The 16,903-nt window shown below is 47.4% G+C and overlaps 8 protein-coding genes across 8 annotated transcripts; 5 read left to right on the top strand and 3 right to left on the bottom strand.

Annotated features, from left to right (window-relative positions):
- Nucleotides 1-438: 438 nt before the first annotated feature.
- Nucleotides 439-2,556, top strand: N7533_006939 (uncharacterized protein; the record flags this gene model as incomplete). The annotated part of the gene is made up of 1 exon (XM_057103589.1): nt 439-2,556. The coding sequence occupies one exon, from the start codon at nt 439-441 to the stop codon at nt 2,554-2,556; it is 2,118 nt and encodes a 705-aa protein (XP_056958546.1).
- Nucleotides 2,557-2,814: 258 nt separating this feature from the next.
- On the bottom strand, nt 2,815-3,989 carry N7533_006938 (uncharacterized protein; the record flags this gene model as incomplete). Its single annotated transcript, XM_057103588.1, has 5 exons — nt 2,815-3,153; nt 3,222-3,417; nt 3,494-3,618; nt 3,703-3,742; nt 3,796-3,989. The coding sequence occupies 5 exons, from the start codon at nt 3,987-3,989 to the stop codon at nt 2,815-2,817; spliced, it is 894 nt and encodes a 297-aa protein (XP_056958545.1).
- Nucleotides 3,990-4,782: 793 nt separating this feature from the next.
- Nucleotides 4,783-6,215, top strand: N7533_006937 (epoxide hydrolase family protein; the record flags this gene model as incomplete). The annotated part of the gene is made up of 4 exons (XM_057103587.1): nt 4,783-5,071; nt 5,122-5,178; nt 5,251-5,448; nt 5,515-6,215. 4 exons carry the CDS (start codon nt 4,783-4,785, stop codon nt 6,213-6,215), a joined length of 1,245 nt encoding a protein of 414 aa, XP_056958544.1.
- Nucleotides 6,216-7,596: 1,381 nt separating this feature from the next.
- Nucleotides 7,597-9,560, top strand: N7533_006936 (ferric reductase family protein; the record flags this gene model as incomplete). The annotated part of the gene is made up of 9 exons (XM_057103586.1): nt 7,597-7,772; nt 7,962-7,971; nt 8,030-8,049; nt 8,128-8,420; nt 8,473-8,559; nt 8,887-9,057; nt 9,129-9,173; nt 9,235-9,491; nt 9,546-9,560. 9 exons carry the CDS (start codon nt 7,597-7,599, stop codon nt 9,558-9,560), a joined length of 1,074 nt encoding a protein of 357 aa, XP_056958543.1.
- Nucleotides 9,561-10,289: 729 nt separating this feature from the next.
- On the top strand, nt 10,290-10,707 carry N7533_006935 (uncharacterized protein; the record flags this gene model as incomplete). The annotated part of the gene is made up of 2 exons (XM_057103585.1): nt 10,290-10,572; nt 10,670-10,707. The coding sequence occupies 2 exons, from the start codon at nt 10,290-10,292 to the stop codon at nt 10,705-10,707; spliced, it is 321 nt and encodes a 106-aa protein (XP_056958542.1).
- Nucleotides 10,708-11,031: 324 nt separating this feature from the next.
- Nucleotides 11,032-11,518, bottom strand: N7533_006934 (uncharacterized protein; the record flags this gene model as incomplete). The annotated part of the gene is made up of 3 exons (XM_057103584.1): nt 11,032-11,205; nt 11,277-11,326; nt 11,386-11,518. 3 exons carry the CDS (start codon nt 11,516-11,518, stop codon nt 11,032-11,034), a joined length of 357 nt encoding a protein of 118 aa, XP_056958541.1.
- A 204-nt stretch (nt 11,519-11,722) lies between these two features.
- Nucleotides 11,723-12,829, top strand: N7533_006933 (fumarylacetoacetate hydrolase family protein; the record flags this gene model as incomplete). The annotated part of the gene is made up of 5 exons (XM_057103583.1): nt 11,723-11,750; nt 11,800-12,038; nt 12,095-12,410; nt 12,474-12,570; nt 12,625-12,829. The coding sequence occupies 5 exons, from the start codon at nt 11,723-11,725 to the stop codon at nt 12,827-12,829; spliced, it is 885 nt and encodes a 294-aa protein (XP_056958540.1).
- A 1,399-nt stretch (nt 12,830-14,228) lies between these two features.
- On the bottom strand, nt 14,229-16,023 carry N7533_006932 (uncharacterized protein; the record flags this gene model as incomplete). The annotated part of the gene is made up of 4 exons (XM_057103582.1): nt 14,229-14,370; nt 14,436-15,112; nt 15,180-15,674; nt 15,763-16,023. The coding sequence occupies 4 exons, from the start codon at nt 16,021-16,023 to the stop codon at nt 14,229-14,231; spliced, it is 1,575 nt and encodes a 524-aa protein (XP_056958539.1).
- Nucleotides 16,024-16,903: the final 880 nt, after the last annotated feature.

Below are 16,903 nucleotides of genomic sequence, written 5' to 3'. Positions count from 1 at the left end.
CCCTCCCGTCCAATCGAGAGTATCACGTGACTAATACCAATTAACACCAAGGTGGAAGGCGCAAACGCGGAGTATCTTTTGATTCTTGATTTTTGACCACAAAAGATCTCCTTGTCTTCTTCTTTCACTTCATGGGATCTGCGAAACTGCCCATCCCCCCTACCCAAGGCATGAGACCCTTTGCTCTCCTGTCGACCTCTGACCTACAACCTCTTTCACTCAACAACTCTCTTCGGTTTGGTTGCACTAGCGCGACGCGCTTCGTGTAAGCTGTCGCTGAACAAAGAATCAATGCTTGTTACATATTACCACACGTGGAGCTGATAGTGATTCAGTTCTCCGTTCCTTCCATCCGCAGAATTGCCCATCATCTTCGAAATGTTTTTATGAACCACCTGTGTGATTTCTCCCCGACCAGTTGCAATCTACATTTACAGCATGGAGGCGAACAGTCCACACGGCCTGCCTGGCCAGGTCAGTTCCCGAGCTCCCTTGCCCCCCTCAAGCGATCCTCGCCTCAAACGATCTCGCCCATCAGTCGCGACATCATCTTTCACTCGTCATTCGCAACATTCACTACCCTCCTCTCCGACCACCGCTCTACTACCTACTCATGAGCAAGCACAGCATTCCCTGTTAAGAGAAGCCTCCGATTTGACGCCTCGCACACATTCCGACCCTGTGCAGAATATCGATGGATCGGACTTGAACGGATTGTTACTTGAGGTTATGGATGCCCGAGCTTCAAGGATGATCCAGATACAAGAAAGAACAAAACTTGAAATAGAGGAGTCTTCCTATCAACGTGACCTGGCAAAGGCAAAACGGACAAAGTCTTTCCCAGCGACCATTGAAAGCTTGGAGGCCGACGCAGCTGCCTGTAAAAATAGGCTGTCCAAGATCAACCATCTGATCACCCGACAACAAGCTCGCTCAACTGAACTTACTGGTGATCTCGCCAAATTGCTTCGGCAGACCACAAATTTGCACATTCCTTCAGTGGCCGCTCCTATACCGGCTGCCTCTGGCACTGGTCGGGACATGATTAGATTGGAAGATGACGTGAGGAAGATCAAACGAACAATTCTCATTAAGAAAGAGGAGGACCTCCCTGACAAGCCCATCGACATCTTTAAAGTCTGTAACACTGTTGAGTCGCAAGCAAAAGCGCACACGACCTTTCGGAAAAGCATCAATGCCATCGAGGAATGGAGATCTGTTGCAGAGCATGAACCAAAGACACAGCAAACGCAGGAACAAACTTCATCAAGACTGGAAATAGAGCAGCTTACGGAGCAGGCACGCAAGACCACCGAAAACCTCTCAACTTTGAAGAACCATGTGCAAGATATTCACCAGATGGTTCAAAGAAATAAAAGCAGTGTCCATACACTGGTAGCCGATCAAAAGAGCATGGAAACTGCATCAAGCACACAGAGAGAAGAACTGGAATCCAAAATTGCAACACTGGGGCAAAATCTTTACCGGGAACAAGGGCAAACCATATCTGGTGTCATTTCCGATTTCACCAAAAAATTCGATCATATTTCCCAGAGAATCGATGCTCTCAAGAACTCTGAACAAGAGCGTGGTCTGTCTTCTGAACCGTCTGCTGGCCTAAGAGAAAAGGTATCGGATCATGATCAAAGGCTCATCAAGATGAAAGAGGGTTGGGACGATCTTCTACGTCGAATCCCAGCTCTATACGAGGCCTCCGAGGAGGTTAAAAAGTGCAGCAAGAGCTATGAGGGACTTGCTACAGCTATTCGATCATTGGAACTTCGGTACAACAATATCAATACCGAGGCCATGGTCACGAAAATGGCCCATGTCATACAAGAGATGTATCCATCAGCCCGCCAGTTGAATGAAGAAGTTGTTGCACTCAGAAATTCTGTCAACCAGGAGCTATCAGGAATCAAGCCAAGTGCAAAGATTGCACAGCTTCAAGACCAACTTGACAAACTTGACAAAGAAATCGTTTCCCAGAAAACCATCTGCCTCCACAATACAGGGATGTTCGGCGAGATGAAAGGAGCCTCAGATGCCAAGTCAAATGAATTGGAAGTGCAGCTTCAAGCCCTGAAAACCCAACTTGGAGCTACGGTGAAGTTGGTGGATGGGCTACGACTACAGCCACCAATGGAAATGCCTCCCCAATCTTCTTCGGCAGATGTTATCAGTGCCACAGAAGTCCAGGAAATCCGCGACCAAATAAGAGCAATGCATGAAACAGCAAAGAGTGAAATGGTGGATTTACTGGCCAACGTGAATTCTATGCTTTCATCCCAGTCGACGGGCCTCGCCAATGTCCAGGAACTAAGTGGTACCAACAAAGCCTCCTGCGGTTCCAAAGGGGTTGAATTGACAGCAAGTAACAAACGCCCAAGAGAAGGATGCTCTGATGATGACAGCCCATCAGCAGCAGCCACCACAACCCATAGTGAGTCCCCTGCACCATCTTCGAATCCTGATAGAAGGATAGACGGCAAATCACAAAAGAAGAAGAAAAAGAAAAAGATCAGACAAAGCAATTTGGGAGCTCCACAGTCTTGAACCCACAATTCTAAAGTTGTTCTACTGGGGAGGGGGAGGGGTTCGGGACTTTAGCAGCGTTCAATTTAGTAGATACCTAGTACGAAGGTATGCATCCTAATAAGTGGGCTGTTGAACGTCATGCAATTATCTTTCTATCCTTCTATTGGTTTTCTAGTAGTAATATATTTGAATGTATTGAGTGGACGATTCACCCACAACTAGGATGATCCCAGAAATTTCACCACCGCTGTCAAAACAAACCTCTAAGTTAGCACTCTATTCGTCTGCAATCTCGGATATCAAGAGCTTACCCTGTCTGAATGCCTCGGGGTTTTCGGAAATAAGCCAGTGGCCAGCCTCAACGTCGGCGACCTGTGCGCTCGGAAAAAATTTCTTGATGGCAGGCAGCGTGTCTTCCGAGACGTATTGAGACTTCGTTCCACGAACGAACAAGGCTGGACCATTGTATTGAATGGAGTCCGACTGGCCGTATGGGAAGTCTGCCATGTTGTCAAGAGATGAGCCCAAGACTGACAAGGGAACACGGAACTTATATGTCCCATCATCTTCAGAACGGATCAGGTTGGTGAGAAGGAATTGACGAATTCCAAGAGACTAAACAGTAGTGCTGTCAGCGCCTGGGTCATGAGTGCATATACACTTTGATCATATGGTTGGCATACCTCTTCATAAGCCTCAAGAATCTTGTTAGCTTCCGACTGCTTCTTCACCTTTTCATTCTCTACATGCTGCATTCCCCGCACATATTTAGGGAAGTCGCTCTTCAGTGATGCGTTGACTGGGGCGTTATCCACGGGAATCAGGCCTGAGACGCGTTCCGGAGCACGGAGGGCCATCGTCATTGCCACTTTGGCACCCCTTTTTCATTATTAGCTTATTTTGAATGAAAGAATTTGTGACTGGATAGTGAAGTTGGGATGAAGCCACAACTCACATGGAATGTCCGATGAGAACACACTTATCCAGCTTTTGCTGCTGAATGAATTCCTGGACATCATCGGCCATCGCACTATAATTGTGCTCCGGGGCATGGAAGGACTGTCCATGGTTTCGCAGATCCTGGTCGGTGAATTAGTTGTAAGATTCCTTCAATGAACTAGGCTCTCCGGATCAACAGGAAATGCGAGGGAGTTTCGATTGTACCAGACAGAAAATTTGACGCTTCAAATCGCGGGCTAAAGCTCTGAAAAGAAATTAGACTCAAATCGACGATGTCTGGACATTGCGATTGCGTACTTGCTGATACTCCGATTATTTTGCTTAGAGCCGAATAGTCCATGCAGGAATAGGATGGGATCTCGGGTAGCCTGCTCTTTCTCTGGGCCGTAGACCTGGTAAGCCAGCTCGGCGCGAAAGACGCGTGCCGTCGAGAAGGCACGAAGCCCAGATACACCTCGAGTAGTAATGGCAGCTGTGCGAACAAACGACATGATGCAATATAGAGGTTCTCCTGGATTTTGGAGAGGGCAACTCGTCGCCGTTGAGAAATCGGGAAACCTCTCCGTGATGACTAAGCCGCTCGACATAACTAGGTGATCAACAATAACCAAGGTGTAGGGACCAACAATCATGATCCCCTGGCCACTAAATAAGCAATCAGAATGGAATATATGATAAAAATATGCATACTTCCAGGTCATAGCCTGTTGAAGTGGAAAAGCCGGGCAGCTGGGTGAAGTTCTACTCCTTTTCGCTTGTTGGAGTATGTTTTATCCTCTCCTTCCTCAACAGCAAACACAAACAAGAATTGACTGGTAATGAATGAGGCTGAAAAGTGGCCATACTCCCTTGCAAAGAGTTCCTACTATTTGTCCTGTTTGTAAAAGATCCTTGATGTGGGCTACATGCAAAGCCAGACCCTCATGGCCTAGCCTACTTGCCCCGCTTGAATTACATCCTATCATTGATATCGCATAGTCTTTAAATTGAACTGTGTATACATAGAACATCACCGCCAAAAGCCACAGGACGCGGGGCGCATGCCGATCTGCAAGGGATGGAGAGGGGTATTTTCAGCCAAGACATCGTGGCTTACAAATACCCCGGGAAAATGAAGAGAACCCTGAATGACCATAGTATGACCCCAGGCCAGTGCTTACTGAAATACAATAGGAAATAACTTGAAATATCAAAACACTGAGGCGAAGTTCTTTACGTGCTCTCTCTCTGCAACCCGTGCCATCATCCTTTGATTCAACTGCAAATCCGGCATTGAACACCACAATGTCTGATCGTCTAGAGACCGCCACCTCAAAGCCGTTCACCATCTCGGTTTCTGACGAGGAACTCAACCAGCTCCAGCAACGTCTTGCCCTGGCTAAATTCCCTTCTCAGCTCGAATCCTCTGACCAAGATCCGTGGGACTTTGGTGTTCCCACAAAAGATGTCCAGCGACTCACAAAGTATTGGAAGGATGGGTTTAACTGGAGAAAGGCAGAGGCTAAGTTGAATGAACTTCCTCAGTATCATACTGATATAGAAATTGAGGGATTTGATACCTTGGATATTCATTGTAAGCTTTTATTTGAATATTATATGATAATTTGCTAACATCATACCAAGTCATTCATCAGAAAAGCACCGCAAAGGGCGCCATTCCTTTGCTTTTCAGTCATGGATGTAAGCGAGTTCAATCCCCAAATAATGATCATCGCGATAAAAGCAAGCAGGTCTGACTAAAGTCTACTTAAGGGCCGGGGTCGTTCATCGAGGTGACAAAACTCTTACCTTTACTGAAAGGTGGCGATGGCCACCCTGCATTTCACGTTGTAGCACCGTCCCTGCCGAACTTTGGATTCTCTTCTGGAGTCACTCGACGTGGGTTCGGGCTTGCACAATATGCCGAAGCCCTACACAAGCTTATGATAAAGTTAGGTTACGAAAAGTATGGTGAGTTGTAGCCGCAAGCTCAGGGTGTAAACTTGAAGAACATGCTGATTTTAAATTCTCTTCTAGTTACCCAGGGTGGAGACTGGGGCTATTGGATAACACGAGCAATTGGTTACCAATACCCTGACCACTGTAAAGCTTCCCACGTCAATATGATCGAGGCAAAACCGCCCAAGTGGAGTACAAGTCCATTTCTTGCCCTTCAGCATGCACTCAAGCCATACTCCGACGCAGAAAAGGCAGGCCGTAAACGGGCTGAATGGTTTGATCGCGAAGGATATGGCTACAACACAATCCAGCGAACGAAGCCTCAAACAATTGGCGTCTCGTTGGCTGATAGCCCGGTAGCCCTGCTGGCTTGGGTATACGAAAAGCTCCATGACTGGACTGACTCGTACCCATGGACTGACGATGAGATTTTGACATGGATATCAATTTACTGGTTCTCCAAGGCGGGGCCCGAGGCCAGTGTTCGTATCTATTATGAAGGGTTTCACTCCGAATCTGTGTCGGGAATTTCATACCCCAAGCTCATGTCCTACATTCCCGGAGTGAAGCTTGGTCTTGCCCACCTGCCATGTGAAATTGCCGCTGCCCCCTCCACTTGGGCTGCAACACTTGGACCTGTGGTCCGACAGAGTCGACATGAAAGTGGTGGTCACTTTGCAGCCTGGGAAGTCCCTAATATCATTGTAAATGATCTTCATGCAATGCTCGGCAAAGAAGGCCCTTGCTATGGGCTGATTCCTGGCCGGGACGGCTATTGAGGGCTTTTGGTTTTGGTCCCATTCATTTTTCATGCCGGCGTTCTATAACAATCTTACATTCTCCGGAATGACGATTAACTCCAAGGGATCAAGTAAAAATCGGTAAGTACAGGGATCAATTATCCGCATAAAAGACTATTAGGCGTTCTGCATGTATAAGTTCAAAAGGTTTGCATGAGGATGCATAAATGCACTAGTATATGCGAAGTCTTATTTGAAATTGATAGAAATTATGTCTAGTTTCAATAAGAATCAAGATCTTGTGATGATCGATATCTATTTTCATATAATTTGGGATATCACTGTGGCGTTGTATGCATTTTCAGGACAGGATTCACCAGAGATATCGTCATCTAGATGCCATCCTGATGACCATACTTCAGAAGCTACTCGAAATCGTACTTGCATTATCCGGTGCAGATCCGGTCATCCGTTCCGGTTTCACCCAGGACACAGAGGCTTGTTTATCTCATAATCGTGGCTACCTCAGCTATTTTCCCCAACACTCTACCGCTCGATCCGCAATCCATCTATTCCAAATACTATCCGATGCTATGATAGCTTGAATGGCCCGCTATGACCCCCAATACTACACTGACGCTCGAAAGTAATTTTTCTGAACTCGTCCAAACCCTGTTTTTCAGTGAAATCTATGAGGGCTCAGCTCTTTTTGGAAGGTGGGATGTAAAACCCGGTGGTTGGTAAGCATTATCACATACGTACAAAAGTCACTGTGTGCTGTGAAGATAATTGAGGCGCAGCAAAAAGACTGTTCTTCAACCCCACTGAGTATCCTTGAGTCGCACTTTCCACCTCTGGTGATCTTGCAGTGGTTTGGGATGCGTTTGTGGGTCTAATCTTAGCAAAAGCCAGGCGGTGATGGGTAGAGACGCTTCTTGGACGAGAAAGCCAATTCGCAAGCCCATCAAACAGGCAAATGGACTGTTCAACCGTACCCACCAAGCTTTGTTGCTTTCGCGCCAAGTGGTACAAAGTTGGCACTAAACAACTTTGACCGTTCTCTGATAGGGCCCAGTGCCCATCTTTACTCTCCTCCACCCCACGAAAACCATAAAATACCCGGAGTCCCTGCAGCTTGGTTGCCGCCATCTTTGCCTCGTCCGACTGCCAGGGCCAATTAACTTTCAATCACATTTGAAGCTCCGTGGTTGGCCAACCTTCGGAAGGTCTGAAACCATGGAACGCCAAGAGATAGATACGCGAATTGATTGATAACGATCCGCTCGCGGGTCAGTGCCCAGGTGAATATTGAGTCTTTGTGGGATAATAAGATGTTTATATACGGGACTTAGTACGATCTGATAGACACGCTTATTCTGTCTAATCTGCTCTTACTCATTTCTCAAATTCATCGCTGAAAATGAGTATCAAAGAAATTCTTCACACCAACAACGTTTGGAGTGACAAGTATTTCGCAATTTCCGTTGGGGCAGTCATGGTCCTTCTAGCAATTAATCACTGGGGAAATGCAACATATCTGAAATACGGTCCTCGAAAGCCAGGCTCAATCCTGCAAGGGGACATACAATATCGTCGGTAAGTACAAGGTCCCGACGCTTGGAGCTAAGATTCATCATGGACAGTACTGATTGAAGCTTGGAACAGTGCGGGAGCACGATATTTGAATAAAGAAGTCTTAGGCATATCTCTAGAAGGATGGTCTTTATATACCATATACTAGGCTATCAATCTGATTCTTGCACTGACTGGTCTTGATTTGGCAAGTCTCAAATATGTATGTCATTCAACTAAAAATTATATGGACGCTCGAGTCCCACTAACATTGACTCCAGGTTGCTAAGCGATTTGGATGGTATGTGTTACCCGCTGGGGATTGTAGCAGTTTTGATTCCAAGCCCTGGAAGTGTATACTAGATAAATTTTTATTCAGGATATCCGTGGCCAACTTCGTTTTGCTCATTTTCCTTGCTCTTAAGAACACTCCCTTAGCCCCTTTATCCGGCCACTCTTATGAGAAGCTGCGGCCGTTACACAAAACCGCTGGTTACACCTGTTTCTTCACAACATTTCTTCACGCTTCTGTATATTTGAGTTCCTATGGAAAATCTAGTAATCTCGAAAACATGCGCAAAACCAAAAACATTGCGGGTGCGGTCGCTGGGTTGGCCATGGCTATCCTTGGCTTTTCAACCATACGCTGGTTGTCCCGAAACTACTATGAATGTGAGTATCTGGCAAATGCAAATCTCTGAAAGTTCATTACTGACGTAACTAGTTTTCTATATTATTCACATTGTCATGTTTCTTCTGATCATTATCCTGGTCGGAATGCATCGACCAGAGTTCAGCAGTTCAACCCTTAGTATTATAATATTTATGGCGTCTATATGGTTTGCTGATCGACTCATCCGCTTTGCGAAGCTATGTTGGAATCTGCCCAGAAATCATGCAACTATTTACCCCATGGCTGATGGAGCAGTTAAAGTGAAGCTCCATCGTCCTATTTCATGCAATCGCGGTTCTCATGTATTTTTGTGGATGCCGTCAATACGCTCCTTCGGAACCCATCCTTTTACGCTCATCAGCGCAGATCCTGCTGAATTCTTGGTTCGGAAGTATGACGAGTACACTAGATCTCTATATGAGGCTGCACAGAATGAACCAGGGAAGGTTCTTTGATGCTTCATAGATGGCGCATACGGCCAAGTCCCTAATTTCATGGACTTTGACCGAGTGGTTTTGATTGCTGGCGGCAATGGCTCTACTTTCACCTTTTCGATTGCTCTGAACATGACCAAAGAAGCGTCTGCTTCCAATGTTTATAAAATGATTGACTTTATTTGGGCAGTTAAACGATCGGGTGGGTAGTATCATTCGAAAGCATCTCATTTACACCTGGGCAGGCTTTATGAACTGACTTACATACTACAGAGTCCTTGCAATGGTTTGAGCAAGAATTACGTCAACTTCAAGAGAGTAACTGTGAATCTATATATTTACGTCACCTCCCATAAAAGATTGGACTCTTTGAGTCTAGCGTCAACTGATCATGGTGCTACTGATGATGGGGAGAAAGGCAAAGAAGGAATGACGGACCAGGCTATTCGATTGCCTAATATCCAACAAGGACGACCAGATGTTTTCGATTTAGTTACCTACTGCATTTCTCAGTGTGGCTTGAAGAGTCGTGTTGGGGTAGGTGCTTGCGGTCCCACGAAAATGATCCAGATGACCCGAAAAGCTGTGTCCCAGGGGACTTATGATACTGGACCTTCGCTTACTTTGCATACTGAAGTAAGTTACTTAATGCGTTATTCGGTCATTTTGTGTTGACTACTTTGATAATAGGAGTCTGAATGGTAAAAAAAGCTCACTCGATTTATACTGAAACTTTGAAGGATTGATGTCTGTATACTTGGTTTGTATCTGGAGAGTGGCTTTCATAACAGACTTGGGGCGCGGGATTCGATTTTTGATCATGTCTATTTCTGAAATTTTCACTTTAAACCTCCAACCTGGACAGGTCCCATGCAACAAACTTTCTCCTGCTAGTACATACTAGTAATGGCGCTATAAATGAAGCCCATCATTATCAAATAAATCCTCAAAAGACTGTGGCCTGAATCTGCAGCTCCCAGGATCAGTTGGAGATGGCTCTGTGGTGAACACTTTAAAAAGTCGCAGAAAACCACATCAACTTTAAATGAAAATTTATCCTTGAGCGATTTTTGACCGTAACTGAAGGTTCTGGGAATTTTAACCCGAAGATCGCGACCAGCGCTTAAATCCGTATTAAATCCGGCTGACCCGTGACATGTCCAATTCATCAGGCCACCTACTGGGGATCGTCAAGAACAATTTTCAACTCGACGGCCGAATCAAAATCACCGAGAGCGCCATATTAACTGTTTCATCTCGTATATCTACCCAGTTTTTCAGATAGACCTTACCACTTGCCCCCGCAAGCAGCACCTCCGGTATCCTAGTTCAAGATCTAGAAGTGGGTATCGGCGATCCAGCTTCAGAGCATATCTGACTCATAAAAGTAGGATATAATATAAGGAACGATTCCGCAGACAACCAACCGCCACAATGCAAAATTTCTGGCTTTTCCCGAACCTGCTCGCTTCCGTCGTTTCTTCGGCGGGGGGAATCATCGCATTTGCCAATCCATCGGCTCTGTCTGGATCGTCTCAGGTTACCAAGGGGGAGCTTTATTATCAACGTATGTACTCGGCACGTGCTCTACCACTAGGAGTTCTTGCGGGAATCCTTCCATTCTACTACGATGGTCCAGCCGTAGCATCGGCAGTTTTGGCATCTGCGGTAGTTCAGGGACTGGATGTGCTTATCGGATATACCAAGGGAGATAGAGGTATGATGTGTGGGGCATCACTGGCAACGGCATTCCATGTACTATGTTTTTTCTCGCTTGAGTGATCCCTCGTCTGTACATTCACAATTCTACCTAGGTATTCGCCTGGACATGCACGTTTGGAGACCAAATTGAAAGTTGAGCCAAGCTCATAAGCAGCTGCTCCGACCGGATATGCCATATGCGATATTTATATAGGGCCCCAGTCGAATAAGCTCCAGCAGAATTTTACTAGTACATATATTTACGGAGTAGATCTTGGTAAATTATCCCGCCGCATTGCTCTGCGGACTTACTATGACCCCGATATCGGTGCGCTATAGTGCGGGGACGGGGACGTTGAACTCTCCCTTATTATTACGAGCCGGAGTTCCCGAAGAGATAATTGGCATTTCAATATGCAGCTTGGTATTTCAGTAAATATATACATCTAGGTATCTTTATAAATAGTCTTCTAAGTTAGCTCTCCAGGAGAGGTGGCACTTTCTCAACGAGGTACTCGACGATGGCATCGGGACCCCGCTCGACCTGGAGGCCGGTGGGAATGGCGTGCAATTTGATGTTGGGGTTGACCGACTTGGCGATTTCGTGGATCTGCTTGGCCTCCTCATCGGTCCACATCGAAGCGCTGAACTATTGGCGGGTTAGTTGTGGTTCTGGATTTTTCTCGGATCAGGTCTCGGATATCCCGAGCAGACACTTACCAGGACCTCGGGCATGTGCTGCTTGACCTTGGTCTCGACCTCGTCGATCTCTGTGCAAATGTATAAGCTGTACTGTCTCATATTGGTCAATTGCGATAGATAAACTTACTCTCGCAATTGTCGACGTGGATGATGGTGTATTGATCCTTCAGCGCCTCAGCAACACGGCCGATGAGACGTTTAGCGCGCTCAGGGGCGGTGTTAACAGTGACGAGGTGGAAGGGACCCTTGGGAGTAGACATTTTGATATAGATGCTGAAACAAAACAGTATCAATCGGCCAGAAATGCGACTTCGCGGGGGCTTTTATGGTGGAATCGGCGCCGATGTCGTCGCCACCGCCGGTCGCTCCCCACATTGCGGATTGTGGGTGGCCGGGGTAGAAATACTCCGCCGATCTTAAGAACGCGCTCTTCCCCTCCATTCCTTTCGATCTCCAAATTCACAATGTCCAAAATCGCATCGACCTTTTCGCGTGAGTCAGAGCAATGAATTTAAGCATTGATTAAAGCTAACACATCCAGGCCTGGTGCGCTTCGTGCCCAAGTCCAACCCCGCTAAGGTTCTGATCGGTGAGCCGGTCGACCCGAAGCTTGATGTTGGACTCGCCATCTATCGGGGCGAGGAGGTTTCCGTGCGACCCTTTTCTGGATCCTCAATTCTTAACCCTGGACAAGTGACTGGTACTACTGAGACCATTGCGCGACTGCTATCCCCTCTGGCGCAGACCGAGGTGGGCTCCATCCGCTGCATCGGATTGAACGTGAGTGCCCAACTATAGGCGTTTTGATAACTTAGTATAATGACACCTTCGATTAGTATGTCTCGCATGCCAAGGAGATGGCTCTCCCAATCCCTGATGTTCCGGTTCTCTTCATGAAGCCGTCGACTGCCCTGGCCGACCCATGGCCCGCGCCTACTGTTCTCCCAAAGATTACCCAACAGGACAACACCGGCGATTACGAGTCTGAAATGGTTATCGTTATTGGCCGCGATGCAAAGGATGTATCCGAGGCCGAGGCTCTGGATTACGTTCTGGGCTACACTGCCGCCAACGATGTGTCCAGCCGGACTTCACAGATGAACCAAAGCCAGTGGAGTTTCTCCAAGGGATTCGATGGCGCTTGCCCTATCGGTATGAATCCATTCAGTATCGAATTCGCAGATTTCCGTCTCATATCGCTGACACGATGAGCAGGCCCCACCCTCGTTTCTGCGGCTTTGATCCCCAATGCTAGCAAACTCCACATCCGTGGTCTTAAGAGCGGCCGTGTTATGCAGGACTGCCCTCTGACGTATGTAAAGCTCGATCTTGAAAAGGAAACCCCATACTAACGAACCATCAACAGTGATTTGATCTTTAGCGTCCCGCAGCTGATCAGCTTCCTCTCCCAGGGTACTACCCTGCCTGCTGGTACCCTCATTTTGACCGGTACTCCTCCCGGTGTTGGTGCGGCCAAGAACCCCAAAGAGTTCATCAAGGCTGGAGATGAGTTCTCTGTGGAGCTCCTCCCTCACGTGGGCACCCTGATCAACAAGATTGAGCACCAGTAGACGAATTAAGCAGTCGGAACGTGATATATCTATATTGACTGAATTGTATATAACGAATGCCTCTTATAGTACTGTAATAAAAGCCTCTTATAAGATAGTAGCTTTCAGACTTCAAGTTGTACCTAGGTAGCTAGTACTGCCTAGGTACCAACTCTACTACTAATATCTTTCCCACCTACGTAATACTATACTAGTACTAGTGTATTAGTACGCACTTGTAGTATGGGGTATTATCAGTACCTTTCAACCTTAGAAGGTTGCATAGCATGCAGTCCGCGAGTACTAATAGCTGTCGTGAGTGTATGGAGTAGATCATGAGAAGATATAAGCGCGTGAAAGTCGCAGTCATTATGATACGCATGCACGTTACATCCGAATTTTCTTGCTGTTGCCGATTTGATGTGTATTTTAGTTTACCAATGCTTAGTTGACTGAAGGATGGTATTCTCGATATCAGTATCTCTACGTACCATGATCATTCCAAGGTTGCCCAATCGAAACATGTTGTGGGATATGATTTTTTCCCGGGCGGAGTAGATTTTTCCCGCCACGCAGACTGCTTCGCCAGAAACCTCACTTTATACGAGGCCAACATTGGCATTGGTGTCAAATAAGCATTACAGCACAATAAAGTATAATAGTATCTACAGAAAGAGAAACATAGGGCCTATGTTGTCATCGTTAGAAAAATCATCATCGAAAAAGGTTGGCGAGTATCGAGCGGGAGAAGCCGAAACTCGGCATGCCGTAAATCACCCCAACACAATCACAAATCCTAATCTCATTTTAAAATAACCCATCATGCTGTGCAAAACCCGTCCTTGAATGCCGGAACAAACACAACAGGCTTATCCGCGGCCCTGGGCCCAACAGTAACACGATGGCATGTTGCTTTGCTCCGGCATTTTATCGGGATCTGGCACCGAGCTGTCCCGGTCGGGCTGGTGGTTCCCCAGCCAGTCCCTTGCGGCTTTTTGTTTAAGCCGGCCGATGTCAGAATTCTTTTCCTCTTGTTCTCTCAATTTCTCTCACTATTCATGTCTCTTTCATTTGTATATTTTTTCTTCTGCAGACTGACATTTCAATCCTTCCAACAATATTTGATTGGGTCGATGTTCGACCAGCAATGTGACGCTGTTCTCGTGGAAGCACTGGCAGACCGGCTTGCCGGTTGACATTTCACGTTACACATTTGAATAACATTCTATTGTGTTGAATAATCAGATGCCAATTGATTATGCATATATACAGGTCCTCCAGGATTTCCACGACATGCCGAGTCTATTCTATATCCTTCTAACCCCTCGATGACCATATTCGGCTTCGTCGTCTATTACTTGAAAGTATAGCTCGAAAAGGTATACACATCTTTGCGGACCACGCCCCCAACCAGTCACCATTACTCTTCACGCTCATTTCGACGCCAGACCTTGGCCCTGGAGTGCAGGAAGATAGTCGGGATCACGCTGACAACAACAATCATGGCGGCAGCGATACCTGCACTGGGAGCGATACCGACATTCTCGAACATGGGTGAAAACCTACAATGAGAGTCAGCGATACGGTTCCAATGGCTAGAACAGATGTCAACAAGCAGGGGTCTTACCAGAATGGGCCAATGAAACCCCAGATCTGGCGCACGAAGGTGACGAAAACACCAATACTAGCGGCCTCCTGGGGATAGCAGTCTACAGCATAGGTGATCATTACAGTTGTGACCAACTGGTTACCGACCGCACCGATTGCAGTGCCAATGATTGGAGACACTGTCCAGTGGCCGGCAGGAGCTTGCTGCGTGCAAACCAGGAAGACAATGGTGCCGACAATGGCCAAAGCAAAACCGAAGTAACTCAACCACAGACGGAACTCAGGGTCGGGCTTACGATTGATGGCGCGGGCACGTCGGTTCATCCAGAAATCAGACAAGACACCACCCATCTGCTCGCCAATTACCGATCCAATGATGACACCCAGAAACTGGAGACCCAGCTGCTCGGCATTCAACTCGAACTTTTCTTGCAACAATTGGGGCACCTCGACGGTCGATAAGACGCTACCGAAGAGGAATACCATGGCGTACGCACAGGCAGGGATAAGGATGGAGGGATGCTTGGCCATAGTCAGGGGTCGCACGAACTCCCACCAGGAGAATGGAGTAGGGTCAATCCGACGCAGTGACAGATACTCTGTCTTCCAGTTTGCGTCTGCACGGTCAACACCGCTACCGACATAACGAGTCTCTGGTCCTAGGAAGAGGTACAGGATGAATTGGCCACCGTTGATCTGTCCCGATCGCAACTAGTCAGCAAGGCACTAATAAGACTCCTCTCTGCCCCCAAGGACAACTTACCATGGCTAAAATCCAGTAAATCCAGTTATATCCCACACGATAAGTGACGAAACCGAAGATGAAGGGACCGATTGGCACACCCAAAGTGATCATTAGGGTCCAGACACCCATATAACGGGCACGATCTTTCTTAAAGGTGGTTTCCATTACGACTGCACTGCCAATGGCCGAGGCAGGAGAGATGAAAAATGCAACCAAAGCACGACAGGCGGCGACAGAGGCATATGTGGTGCTCTTGGCACAACCAATATTGCATACCAGACTGCAGATGAGAGACAGGAGGAAGATGGGGCGACGGCCATAACGGTTGGACAATGGCTTCCAGAACAAGGGTGCACCTCCCAGGATGGCGATTTGCAAGGAAGTCAAATAACTAGCGTTCTGAATACCGACGCCGAGCTCGGCAGCAATCTCTGAATAGGCAGGGATGATGGCTGCGGCAGTGAATGTACCCATACAAGCGTGAAATGCCACCAGGATAAGATTGGTCATTTTCTACCAAGCCGTGCGTCAGTAAATCACCGTTGCTCGTTTTCTCCTCTCATTTTCCCTGTCGATCAATCCGGGGTATATTGTCACTCACCTTCCATTCAGGCCAGTTGTAAGGGTCTGCCGGGCCCATTCCTGGAATGGGATCCAATTCCAATGTGCCATGTCGTTGAAGCAGATAGTCACGATGGGCTTTGGGAAGTCGAGCGGCCATGGACTCGCCATAGGTGGCCACCTGGTCTGCGCCTGTACTCTCGACGAGATCGATGTCGGTCTTGTTACCCAAGTTTTCTTTGTCCTGCTCGACCTGATTTGAAGGTCGAGAGGAAGAGGGTTGCAATTCGAGGGATGTCATATTGGAGACACCCGTTGAGGGTCGACGAGAAGGAGAAGAGACACGAGTGTCTTATATGATCAATCCCTTCTCGGGCCGGAAAAATCGAGTGAAGTGAACAAAAGAGCTACGAGATCGACAACACGGGGGAAGGGGAAAGGGAAGGAGGAGGGGAAAGGTTGTTTCAGGAACAGAGACTGGGGTTGTTCAGTCTGTACGGAGTGTATGGAGGGTACAGTACAAGTTGGTTGGGCGAAGGCGAAAACTATGACAGACGGGCTTGGCGTACCGAAGACCGACGGGAGTGAGGTGAGTGCGCATAAACCATCCACAGAGCAGACATGGGGATGGTCGGCTCCGGCCTGGAGAAAAAATGCGGAGTCTCCACAGGGGTTCCATCGGAGTCGGCGAGTCACAATGAAGGTGTTGTGATTTCCCCATGTCACCCTTAGTTGCGGTCCATTCTGGCACTTGAGCACGGCTAGCCGATGGGGTATCACCACTGACAGCCCGGCTCGCTTGCCTACTCCAAGTACCGAGCGAAGGGTATACGGGTCCCTTGGCACCAGATCCACGGCATTGTTCACTTCTCCAGATTCCGGCGAACCAGCTAAATTGTCCATGATTGGCTCTGAGATTTTTGCTTACTCGCCACCCACTCATCGGCTCACTGGAGGTCGAAATCCTTCGTAGTATACTATCAGAGCAGGGTATATTAACTAGATAGTACATAGTACTAATCAATCAATCAAGCCGACTTGGCGGAAGAAAATAATTCGGCACGACAAGCATTGTGGCACCGAAACCTTGTGAAATTCATGCATGGACGCAAAGTCTTTTTGGTGCCACACACACCTTAGAGCCACGACCGCAGTCCCAACCAGAGTCAGATCCTGATCTA

The sequence above is a fragment of the Penicillium manginii genome (assembly GCF_028828005.1).
Source record: "Penicillium manginii strain IBT 31320 chromosome Unknown utg000005l:1.0-5665137.0:1.0-5668048.0, whole genome shotgun sequence".
Classification (NCBI taxonomy): domain Eukaryota; kingdom Fungi; phylum Ascomycota; class Eurotiomycetes; order Eurotiales; family Aspergillaceae; genus Penicillium; species Penicillium manginii.
The sequence above is the reverse complement of the archived record's forward strand: the minus strand, read 5'-3'. Positions and strand labels throughout refer to the sequence as shown.